The sequence below is a fragment of the Orycteropus afer genome, unplaced genomic scaffold, assembly GCF_000298275.1.
Source record: "Orycteropus afer afer isolate SDZICR_OR568_19922 unplaced genomic scaffold, OryAfe1.0 scaffold00010, whole genome shotgun sequence".
Lineage (NCBI taxonomy): Eukaryota > Metazoa > Chordata > Mammalia > Tubulidentata > Orycteropodidae > Orycteropus > Orycteropus afer.
The window spans coordinates 16641957-16655224 of record NW_006921597.1 but is presented as its reverse complement, the minus strand read 5'-3'; the positions used below and the strand labels follow the sequence as shown (position 1 = coordinate 16655224).

At 41.5% G+C, this 13268-nt stretch overlaps 1 protein-coding gene across 1 annotated transcript in view; it reads right to left on the bottom strand.

The window, feature by feature from the left end:
• The window catches only part of LOC103204103 (transmembrane domain-containing protein TMIGD3), a 37555-nt gene extending 28735 nt beyond the window's left edge, over window positions 1-8820 (bottom strand). The window contains 1 exon segment of the mRNA XM_007949247.1: window positions 8471-8820. Within this exon segment, the coding sequence (XP_007947438.1) occupies window positions 8471-8820 (350 nt within the window).
• Window positions 8821-13268: the final 4448 nt, after the last annotated feature.

Genomic DNA, 13268 nt, shown 5'->3' with positions numbered 1-13268 from the left:
TCAATATCTTCAACCAAAACAAGGCCAGGAGCTGATTGTGGAACAATCAATTGCTCATGTGAAAGTTCAAATTGAACTTGAAGACAATTAAAGAAGTCCATGACAGCCAAAATATGATCTTGAATATATCCCTCCTGAATTTAGAGACCATCTAAAGAATAGATTTGATCCATTGAACACAGTGACCAAAAACCAGAATTGTGGGATGACATCAAGAACAGCATCCATGAAGAAAGCAAGGGGTCATTAAAAAGACAAGAAAGGAAGAAAAGACCAAAATGGTTGTCAGAAGAGACTCTGAAACTTGCCCTTGGAGAGTAGCTAAAGCAAATTGAAGAAATGACAAGATAAAAGAGCTGAACAGAAGATTTCAAAGAGCAACTTGAGAAGAAAATGCCAATTATTATAAAGAAATGTGCAAAGACCAGGAGTTAGAAAACCAAAAGAGAAGAACACACTCAGCAATTCTTATGCTGAAAGAACTGAAGAAAAAGTTAAGCATCGAGTTGCAATATTGGAAGATTCTATGGGCAAAATATTGAATGATGCAGCAAACATCAATAGAAGGTAGAAGGAATACACAGAGTCATTGTACCAAAAAGAAGTGGTCGATGTTCATCCATTTCAGGAGGTGGCATATGATCAAGAATTGTAGGAATTGAAGTATTGAAGAAAGAAGCTGCACTGAAGGAATTGGCAAAGAACAAGTCTCCAGGAATTGACAGAATACCCATTGAGATGTTTCAACAAATGGATGCTGTGCTGGAGGCACTGACTTGGCTATACCAAGAGATTTACAAGACAACTACCTGGCCAACTGACTGGAAGAGATCCATATTTATACCCATCCCAAAGAAAGGTGATGTGGAAATTATCAAACAATATCATTAATATCACACTTAAGTAAAATCTTACTGAAGATAATTCAAAAATGGCTGCAGCAGTATATTGACAGAGAAATTCCAGAAAGGCAAGCTGGATTCAGAAGGGAACGTGGAGCAAGGGATATCATAACTGATGTCAGATGGGTCTTGGCTGAAAGCAAAGAATGCCAGAAAGATGTTTACTTGTGTTTTATTGACTATGTAAAAGCATTCAATTGTGTGGATCATAACAAATTATGGATAACATTAAGAAGAATGGGAATTCCAGAACACGTAATTGTACTCATGAGGAACCTGTGCATAGACCTGGAAGCTGTCATTCGAACAGAACAAGGAAATGCTGCATGGTTTAAAATCAGGAAGGGAGTGCATCAGGGTTGTGTCCTTTCACCATAGTCATTCAATCTGTATGCTGAGTGAATAATCTGAGAAGCTGGACTATATGAACAAGAACGTGGCATCAGGATTGGAGGAAGAGTCATTAACAACCTGTGATATGCAGACGAGACAACTTTGCTTGCTGAAAGTGACTTGAAGCACTTACTGATGAAGATTGAAGACTACAGTCTGCAGTATGGATTACACCTCAATATAAAGAAAACAGAAATCCTCACGATGGGACCAGCATCACAATAAATGGAGAAGAGATTGAAGTATTTTCATCCATATTTCACAAATGTGTAGACATATCCTCTGCTCAACTTATATATGCTTGTGACTGACTCCCATATGCTGAACTTATCTGTTCAGTTTACATATATGCTTGTATTTCCACTCTCACAGTATTGTTTGTTACTACTGTTATTGCAGGATTGTGGATGTAATAGCATTTACCATTGTGGCCTTTTTTCTTGAGTATTTCCCATTGTCTTCCTTTGCCTTAGTCTTGTTGTGCTGACTTCTCCCTTATTGTGTGGTGCCTATCCCTTCACTCAAGTTAACACATGTGTACTCTCTAGTTAGTGATTTTCCATCTTTCCCCTTTCCAACCCTGGTAACCATCAGAGAATGTTTCTTTCTGTGCGTAAACCTTTTCTTGACTTTTTGTAGTAATGATCTCTTAAGTGATTGACTTATTTCACTCAGCATAACATCCTCAAGATTCATCCGTATTATGAGGTGTTTCACGGATTCATTGTTATTAACAATGCTTAGTAGGTGTTGTACCATCATTTGTTTATCCATTGATGGGCACTTAGATTCAATATCTACTTCTTTAGAAAGCTTTTTTATTGTGATTTGGGTGAAAGTTTACAGAGCAAATTCATTTTCCATACAGCAGTTTATAAACATTGTGTTTCATGACATTGACTCCAATTCCTCACAATGTAACAGCTCTCTTCCCACTTCTTCCTTGTTGTTACTTTTTCCCTGTGTCCTTTTTTATGTATTCCTGCTCTCTGGGCTGTCTCCCTGTGCAAATACTGCCTTTCTGTTCTCCCATGATTGGTTGTTCTAAGAAGTGTACCTACCTGATGTAAATGTTCCTCTTATACACCTGTCTTTTGTTTGGCTGGAGTGAGTTCAATTCTAGGCCCAAAGGGTGACTAGGGGCCATAGTCTCAGGGGTTTCACCAGTGTCTATCAGACCAGTAAGCCTGGTCTTTTTTATGATTTTTAGTTTTGTTCCACATTTTTCTCCCACTCTGTTCAACATCTCCTACACTGATCCCTTTCTAAGTGGTTGACAGTGGTAGCCTGGCACCATCTAGTCCTTCTGGTCTCAGGGTCATGTAGGCTGAGGTTCACAAGGTACACTAGTCCCTTGGACTAATTGTATCCATGTGTCTTTGGTTTTCTTCATTCTTCCTTGCTCTGCACGAAGAGAGATCAATTGTTGCATCTTAGATAGCTGCTTACAAGCTTTTAAGATCCCCAGTTGCTACTCACCAAATTAGGATTAGAACAATGTTTTTTGTGTAGTATGTTATGCCAGTTGAGCTTGATGTTCCCTGTGACCATGGTCCCAAGCCCATGGGCCCAACAATTAGCTCTCTAAGGGTGATTGACTGTGGCTAAGACGTTAGGAGTTCTGGTGGCATAGTGCCTAAGGCATTTGACTGCTGACCAGAAGGCTGGTGGTTCAAACCCACCAGCCACTCCTGGAAAGGAAGATTGGGCAATCTACTTCCATAGAGATACTGTCTCAGAAACCCAAGAAGGGATCACTATGAGTTGGGATCAACTCAATGGCAGTGAGTTTGGTTTAAGAAGTTATCATAACTTTGCCCCTGTTAGCTCTATTATATATATGGACATTCTTATAGCACACACAAATACATATGTATAAACATCATCTGCCAAACTTATATATGGTCATTCAATAACTACTTTTGCTCCAGTTAATTTTGTGGAGGAAGAGGAAGCAAACCTGGATTTTGTCTGGGTAGTCTCATACCTTATTCCTTTGGAATAAAAGCCAAACTCTTACCCTTTACTGTTTAGCTGAAAAGGTGTCCGCTAAGAGAGAGGATCTTGGGGAGATTCCTGTAACACTAATCTCTAAACTTGAAACCAGGGTAGATCTCACCACTTCTAGCCAAACTCTTCACCAGTGATTCTTAGTTCATCTTTTTTATTGCAACCCAAAAGACATTTTCACTTTTAGGGTTCTTCTGGGCTGGTGGAACACATTATCTCAGGAGACAGGAAAATGAAAACCAAAATATCTTGCAAACCACCAGGGAATTTGCTAAACAGTGGCAATAAAAAAGGGGGAGGAAAAAGAAAAAGAGAGAAGGGAAGGGGGAAGAAAAAGTTTTTTTCTGAAACTCAGATATTATAGCTTGTCTAATGGCACCAATTACATGTGTTCCCTCAGAATAGACTGCTATTTTCTTCAGAAGGAAGTGGTCACTTTAAATCAAGTTTCCAGAAAGGGCAGGGTCTAACTGTTGCTAAGACAAACTGGTTACAGATAGTTAGTATATGAAGAACCTCAGGAAGGTTATTCTAAGAATGAGAGCTGATTGGCACTTCCTCCTCGGTTCTTCAACTGTAGCAAGGTCTCTCCTGGGCCAAAGAAAGCTTTGTGCCAGAGTCACTCAAAGCCCCAGAATAAACTCAGTGTGTCTTCCTGCAGGGGCATTTTCACTCAAAAAAGAAACTGCTGGGAAAATGTCTTAAATCAAACAAGGATGTAACATTAAGGAAAAAAGTAATAATTGGCTTATATTTTTAAATATATGAATAAATCTTTAATGAAATGTTATTTTTATTTAACAAAGATATATTAAACCAAAAGAAAACAAACCCACTGCCATCGAGTCAGCTCTGACTCATAGTGACCTCTCCTTGGGTTTCTAAAGCGATACCACCACGGAAGTAGATTGCCCAACCTTCCTTCTGAGGAGTTGCTGGTGGGTTTAACTGCCAGCCTGAGCAGTCAAATGTCTTAGGACTATGCCACCAGAGCTCTCAAAGATATATTAATAAAATAAAAATTTATTACTTTAAAAATCATTTTTAAAAATGCAATAACACTACTCTAAAATACTGAAGGAAAAGCTATCAGGAGTAGGGTCACTTCCCACTTCCAGGTACCAGAAGAGATGGTGGAGTTGTGTCCCAATCATCTGTTCTTAAGAATACTGTTACTAATGGTGGGAGGAGACAAACTTTCCTTGGCATTAGGAGGAAAGTAAATGCAAAGTCTTTAAACTTCCCAGATAATGTTGATTCCTTCTGGGCTGCCAAGAGGAAAAAAGACCTTTTGCTGCAATAAAATTTTAAAACGATTAATATGGTTATCAGGCTCTGGTCTGAGTTATCAGAGTTAGGACAAATTTTCAGGAATGGCTAAAAACTAATGAAAAATATTTTCAGATACACTGTCCTCTTTGGCATTGTTTGTTTAAAATCTCCGCCTTGTTGTTTTTGCCAAGTTAATAGTTTAACCTGGGCGTGAGAATCTACAATTGCAAATTTGGGTACTCCAAACCTGAGATGCCAGCTTGAATCTCTGGGACCACACTTGATGCTCAAACAATGTGATTGGCACGCTGTCTCTGGTATCCTGATTAGACAGTAGCTGAGGTGACAACAGCTGAGGTGAAAAATCAGTCGCCTCCAAGTGTACAAACAAGCTCTGGTGGTGCAGTGCTAAGGCATTTGACTGCTAACCAGAAAGTTGGCGGTTCAAAGCCACCAGCTGCTCCATGGAAGGAAGATGGGGAAATCTATTGCTGCAAAATTTATTGCCTCGGAAACCAAGTGGGGGTTGCTATGAGTTGGAATCGCTCGATGGCAGTGAGGTTTTTTTTTGTTTTGTTTTTGTTTTTGTTTTTTTGGTATCTGCTAATTGTATGTAAGGTGAGCTTGATAGTTTGGACTTTGGAATAATTATAAGCCCTTCTTCACATCTGAAAACAGATGGTGAGAAGCAAGGTTTCTCACATAAGGCAGGACTGTGTTTAAATCCAAGTTCTATTACTTATTAACTGTGTGACTATGAACAATTTACTTCACTTCTCTGTGCCTCGCTTTTGTCTCCGGCAAAATGAAGAAGAAAATAATAGTGACACCTAATTCCCAGATGATCAGGACAAAGAGAGATAATGCATGCAGAGTACTGAGTGCATTGAAAGTTCATAGTAAATAATAGCAACCCATTGTCTCTTTTTGCCCTGCTCCCATTATTCCTATTTTCACAGCTACTATTAAAATGAATTACCAGGACAAATGATTAAGACTCAGCTCTGGAGACAGGATCATTCTTTCTCTAACAATAGATGAATGGCTTATAAAGTTGGTAGGGTGTTCTGGGGAAAGGGACAAGAAGCCCAGAATTCACACCTGTGGTGACTTTAGGTTGTAAGCATGGTGAGTGCCAGGAGCAGCCAACCGGGTCTCAGAGCCCCAAGTGATCCTGACTCCCAGCAAACAGCTACATGCAACAGTTAGCTGTAATGTTTTATTCACACAACATTCACAGGTGATTTAGCAATTTAAGTCCTCCTTATACTGAGCTCCCAACATCTCCTGGACATCTACTGAGAGCAGGGTTCTCAGATGCTGCAGTGGAGTAGAACTGCGTCACCATCACATACATGTCCATCAGACTCCATGACTTCGCCTTCTGCACAGGAAGGAGGAACACAGGAAGCAGTAGCAACAATAGTACGTTGTCCTCAAGTCAGGCCTCCGGAAAATTGCGTTAAACGAAGAGGGTGGAGGAGATACAATTGGAGGCACCCAATCAAATGCTCCCCATCTCAGTGGAAGGAATCAAGGGATGTGAAAGCCTGTGGCCTGGATGAACAGGCACTCAAGTGCTTGCTGATTCTGAATCTGAAGATCAATCTGAATGTGACGGTCATCTTCCGAGGGCAACTAAATTGGAAATCTGCTCACTTCTTGTGTCCAGGGAATTAGAGGACTGGCAAATCACACAAGCTTTGAAGATCAAGAGGTAGGTCTCCTTGAACTTCTTTATTTTACAAGCATAGATGATAGGGTTCATCATGGAGTTAGCATGGGACAGCAGGATACCCAAGTACAGAACAATTTCTGGTACCTCACCATCAAAATAGATTATACAGTTAATGATGGATAATGGCAGCCAAGATAAAGCAAATAAGAAGAGAACCAGAAACAGGGATTTAGCTGTTTTGAACTCCCGTCCATAAAATGCACCTGTCTCTTTGGAGCCAGAAAAGTTCTGATTAAGTTTGTTCCGGATGACATAGAAGATGTCAACGTAGATGCCACACATGATAACCAAGGGAATCAAAATCCAGGTGAAAAAGCTGAAGTAGACCATGTAGTCCATCCTCATAACGGAACGGAATTGGCATGCAATGTTGGAGACATTTTTGTTGTGCCCTGAGATCAGTTTCACGTTCCAGCCAAACATGGGTGTCAATCCCACCAGGAATGACACCAGCCAGCAAAGACCCAGGGCCAACCATATTCTTCTATGAGTGGTGACCCTCCTGTATCTGTTTGAAGGGAAAAGAGCCAATGAGTTCATGGTGGGAATTGCTAAAGGGTTAGGGGAGATGGAGCTAGCATAAAGCAAGATGAAGAGATAAAGCATGCATTCTCTTGATTACCAAATCTTCTGTTAAAAGAAAATCACATTGATATCCTATGGTAACTACAGCTAACCCCCAATGGATATGAGGACAAGAAGAACAGGCACTGATTAGGAAAAAAAAAAAAAAATCCAGTCAATTTCTCTGGGGACTTTTCTAAAGAAGTTCTATCTAGAATGGATTAGGAATATGTTACCTTGAGGCAGGTGCTTGCACACCCTACTCATGGCTCCATTTCCAGCCCAAGATTCTTCAGATCCTAGGAGGTAAACGTTTTCTTAGATTTATCTAAGTCTCCTAGGTTGTCTCCCTGGTGAAAAATGGTCTTCCCAAAGCATGGTTTCCTGCTGTGCTGTGCATTGTTCTGTCTGGCTGTTGTGCTGATGCTGTTAAAGTATAAGATGCTTTTCCATACTCTCCTCTACCTGTGCCTGCTTCTGCTGCAAGTGGCATATACACTTGGTGTTTGAGTTAGATAAATCAGTGGAGATGCTAAGGTTGTTTTGAAGTGTGTCAAGGACCTTGAAAGGCTCACTCAATGAGAGTCGCCATTTCTCCTTAAATCCTTCTTCCTGACAATATACTACACAGACTTCAGGAAAGAAACTAATATTCCTGAGTTCCTACTATGCACTTTGTAGATTTTATCTCAGTGAAATCTCACAACAAACTGGAGATATTTTTATGATAATTTACATTTTCGATGGTGATGACGAAAATAACAGTAGTTATAGCTATCATTTATTGAGCATAGATTATGTGTGAAGCATTTTTCTAAGAGCTTTCCATGTGTTAACTCATTTAACTCTATGAAGAAGATGCAATGATCATTTCCTTTTTAGAGTTGAAAAAAACAAAACATGGACAAGTCAAGTAACTTGTATAAACTAGAAGCGTTGGAGGTAAAATTGAAGCCAGGTAAGTCAGAGTTCACATCTTAATGAGAAAACTGAGACAGAGAAAATGAAATAACTTGCCTACCAGATCTCAAAATTCCGGAATTTCTACTCAGACTTGTTTACATCTAAAGCTTGTTTGTAGCTCCTTCGTCATTCTCTTTCTCTTTTAAGGATTCCTAGATATTCTTAGGATATTCATTCTAAGGATCCCCTCCTCAAGATGGGGGTGGGCACGGAGTAGGAAACACAGTCAAAATAACCACCTACATTTATGAAATAACAGAACCATCTATCACTTACTTGTTTGCTTCTTCTTTTCTGTCATTTTTTTAAAACTCAAAAGCATTTTACTAATCAAAGATGCATCAAGCTTTCATCATCTTTAGATATACTAGGGAATCAAGCAGACCTCCCATTAACGAATGGAGATGGATTAGAGCATTCCTCTGTTGCTGGTTTCAAAGCTTTGCCTCACATTCACGAACTCCTCACAGACCAGTTTCCGGGAGGGGCAGAAATATCGCCCCCTTTTGAGCTCAGGGGCCAATTTTGGTTCTTTTTCACTCAAAAAGTATGAGATCTGAATTTTTTAGCCCCATTTCCCAGGAACCTTTCTCACTGTCCACACTCCACCCCTCTTCAAACAGGTTACCTGACAGTGAGCTTGACCCGTAGATATCGATCCACAGCAATGGCCAGCAAGGACATGATGGAGGCGTGGGTGAAGATCATCACCAGGCAGGTCATGAAAAGGCAGCTATAGAAGTGGATTCTGATGCCCAGGCTGATGACAATGGCCAAAGGCATAACCAGCACCCCAACAGCAATGTCAGCCAGGGCTAAGGAAACAATGAAATAGAAAGTGGTGGTCTGCAGGCTGGGGTTCAGCTTAACCACCCAGATGACCAGCACATTGCCTACTATGGCGCAGAGCCCAATGAGAATCTCCACGATGATGTAGGTAATGTTGGACAACGTCAGGTCCATAGTGTTGACAAGCATCTTGCTTTCCCAGAGAAGCCTTCCAGGTGACAGTTATGCCAGCAGGACCTGTGTAGTTCAATGAGCCTATCTCATGCCAGACATCTTCCCACAGGTCAAGTGCAGCAATTATCTAAAACTCACAGCTCATGCATTTCTTGTCTTCTCTGGTAGGGTGCTCTTTTGGAGATCCTCCTCTTCTTAGATAATGCCCACCACAGGGTAATCACTTCCAGTGCCACTGGGTGCCACACATCCCCAGGCTTACGGAAGCCTGCAGGACAGTTTTGTGTAGGTTGAATCTGAAAGTGCTGCTGTTCTTAGTTCCCCAGACAGACACGCTCAAAACGTCTGCCTTCCCCTGCCTCTGAGGGCTTCTCAAGCTTCATCAAGATAAGCAATCCTCTTCAGGGGTGTTTTAGGAAGTGAGATGGGCCAAGAGGAAGTTCAAAGCCAGGAAAGCTCAACAAGATGGAAAGAGCAGGGCAGGGGGTGGTGTGAGTGGTGTGGTGGAGAAGGCTTATCACGAGATCATTCATTCAGGGACAAGATGAAAGTACAGCAGTGGGTGGGAGAGGAGCTGGAAGTACTGACCACAGAATATTCTGGCCTTTTGCTAATTTAGCAGAAGTATCCCATGAGAGCAATGCAAATGTGAGAAGAGGAGGAACAAGAAAGGAATTTAGGTTTCAGCCCCCTAAACTTAGCCAGAAGTTATTCCTTCTTAACATACTAACAAGTACTGAGACTTTGGTGGCATGAGTAGACTCTGCTGAGGACAGCTGATACCTGGCTAATGCACCAAAGATTCTCTGCTAAAAAGACAAATGAGGAGTCCCTGCTCAGAAGAGAAAAACCTCATCACTTTCCACATGCATCACATCTGCTGACCTCTCTCCCCTTCTCAGCTCACGCTCCCAACAAAGTCGTACATGCCCTCTCACTTGTTAGTTGTTATTGAGTCAGCCCCAACTCATGGCAGTATTTTTTTCTTTTATGACAAAATCAAACATTGTCCAATCCTGCACCATTTTCATAATCATTGCTATATTTGGGTCTGTTGTTTCAGCCACTCTGCCAATCTATCTCATGGAGGGTTTCCCTTGTTTTCATTGACGTTCTACCAACCGTGGTGTCTTTTTCTAGTGACTGGTCTTTCTTGATGACATGTCCAAAGTAAGTGAGCTGAGGTCTTGCCAACCTTGTTTCTAAGAAGCACTAATTTGACTAATTTGTACATTCTTCTGGCCCTCACTCTAGCAAACAGTATATGTCAAATCTATCTGAGAAGCAACAATACAACAGGATGACCAGTCATGCAGAAAGGAGGGAAAAGACAATGAGTGCACAGAATCACATAGCATACTTCCTTCACCTACAGGAACTAAGGCCTCTGTCTGGGAATCAGACCCGTGTCCATGAAGAATAGCGTTCCCCAGTCAGCACTTTTGGGGCACCAGATACTATAATGCAATTGTTACTTGGGGACCATCCAGTTCAAGTGTTTTTTTTTTGGGGGGGGGGCATTTCCCAAATGTTTAATTATTTTTATTGTGGTGAAAACATACACACCAAGACATTCACCAGCATAACAACTTCCACATTAACAGCCCAGGGACATTGACACTTTTCATGCTGTGCCACCATAATTGCTATCCTTTTCCAAAACAACCCAAAGGTTTATTTTAACCAGGTGTGTTAGAGAGACAGCAAGAAGGAATAGTTGGGATCTCAGCGCTTATTGCAGATTAAAGGGTTTATAATATTTTCCTTACACACCAACATATGTACAGTCAAAAATAAGATTCAAGGATAACAACAGTGTTGTTCTGGTGTTTGCTAACAACCCCTTCTCTGTAGGGTACTAGAAAGATGCCTTGGCATGGGTCCTGTCTGGGTCCTCTTCTTTAGTTGTTCTGTTCCTACATCATCCATTGATCCCTACGTTATATATCATGCTGATCCAAATCTGACCAAACCCCATTCTCCTCCCTATTGGATTTGTCACTTCTCCCTTAGTTATTGTGCCAACTCTAAGGGCCAGTTCTCTCCCACCGCATGACCACTGCTCTTGTGTTTTTCAGGCATTGTAGCTGCAGCCCACATCCATGCACTACTGCAACTTAAGAAGGTTTACAGCCTCCAATACAGCTCTCACATATTTTTCTACTGCAACTTCTTTCTTTATCTATGCTTTGGAGGAGGGAGTTACAGAGCCTGATTTCTAGGAGGCTGCATGCTACTGAATAAAGGCTTTCCACTATAAAGCAGTCTTTATAATCTTAGTGACTCATTAGAAAAAACTTACCTTCTCCCCTCACCCCTCCAGACACCCGGTAGCACCAAGTAAACTTATGTGCTAGAAAGAGGGTTCTCTTGTGTAGGGACAAGTCATATTGAGTGTATTTTGTGTGATTATGATGCTTAGGTGCAGTTTCCTGGAGGGTCTGGCAATTCTGGTTGCATCGTCATAGTCTAACCTGTGGTGGCCTAAGGTGGAGAGAGTGGCCTGGTGGCAGACTCGTAGCACAGATGTTTGCTGTCTGTTTGAGAAAGCTGGTCAGGCCATCAAGCAGCGCCACGCCTACTCCTCATCTATTGGTTATCTCGTTATCTGACTGTCTTAGTTATCTGGTGCTATTGTAACAGAAATACCACAAGTGGATAGCTTTAACAAACAGAAATTTATTTTCTCACAGTTAGGAGTCTATCAGTCCAAATTCAGGTGCTGGTTCTAGAGTAAAGCTTTCTCTCTGTGTCAGCTCTGGAAGAAGGTCTCTTTTAGCTTCTGCAAGTGGGCGATCTGCATGTGGTTTGGCATCAGTATTCCCCTGGATGTAGGAGGTTCTCAGCACAGGAACCCTAGGTCTAATGGATGCACTCAACTCCCAGCTCTTCTTTTTTAGTGATAATAGGTCTCTCCTTCTCTGTTTGCTTTTTTCTCCTTTTACCTCTTGTAAGATAGAAGGTAATGTAGGCCATATGCCAGGGAAAATCCCCTTACATTGGATCAGGGTTGTAACCTGAGTAAGGATGTCGAACCCACCCTAATCCTCTTATAATTGACTGGTTGATCACATCAGATCATACCATGGGGGATGATTACATTATTACATGACTGCCAAATTACATCATTATGTTGCAGTTGAATCACTGAGAATCATGGCCCAGCCAAGTTGACACATAATTTTGGGGGACACTATTCAATTCATGTTGTTTGTTGTTGTTATGTGCCGTCGAGTCACCCCCGACTCATAGCAACCCCTCCTTGGGTTTCCAAGGCAGTATCACTACGGAAGTAGATTGCCCAACCTTCCTTCCAAGGAGTGGCTGGTGGGTTTGAACCGCCAGCCTTCTGGTTAGCAGTCAAGTGCCTTAGGCACTATGCTACCAGAGCTCCTATTCAATTCATAATGCCTACTTTTCATATTTATGACAATAGTAAAAAATCTACTATCTGAATATTTTGCACAGGAATGATGTATATCTGATAATAACAAACACCAAGTTCCAAGATGAGAGTAATGCTGTCTGTGATAATTAAGGTTAGGTGTCAACTTGGCTGGGCCATGATTCTCAGTTCTTTGGCAGTTATGTAATGATGTGATCATCCTCTATTTTCACATCATGCAGATTTTTGCATGTTGATTAACTTGATCTTTGGAACCTAACCATGTTGTGTAAGTGAGGAGTGGATGTACTTATCGAGAAAAAGATATCAACCCATGGGAGGCTATGAGCCACAAGGTGAAGGTAGGAAAAGGGGGCAGAGGCCATAAAAAGTGCCTGAGAAGTGTGTCTAGCCCACAGGAAGAGATTGACTTTGTTAGAGATGGATTTGACAACTATATTTGGAAACCTGACTAGTTTGTGTTTTCAAATTCTTGTCCCTATGGTTCTCCTCTACTACATAAGGAGGCTCTTTTGGAAGCAGCCTGTCTTAGCTGAGTTAGGAAAACTAGGATAGGGGGTTTGTGTACAAGGGCAAGTCAGAAAGCAGTGGGGTGGAGATGTTGTTGTTAGGTGCTGTCAAGTCATCTCTGACTCATAGAGACCCTATGTACAGCAGAACAAAACACTGCCTGATCTTGTGCCAGCCTCACGATCCTTGCTATACCTGAGCCCATCATTGCAGCCACTGTGTCATTCCATCTCACTGAGGGTCTTCCCCTTCTTTGTTGACCCTCCACTTTACCAAGCATGATATCCTTCTCCAGGGAATGGTTCCTTCTGACAACATGACCAAAGTAGGTTAGACAAAGTCTGGCCATTCTAGCTTCCAAGGAGCATTCCAGCTGCACTTATTCCAGGACAGATTTGTTAGTCCTTTTAGCAGTCCATGGTACTCTTAGAATTTTTCTCCAACATCACAACTCAAAAGCATCAACTCTTCTTCAGTGGCGATAAGGATAGAATAATCTGTGAGGGAGTGGCCCACTAGAAAGGGAACACACTTAAAGCCACCAACT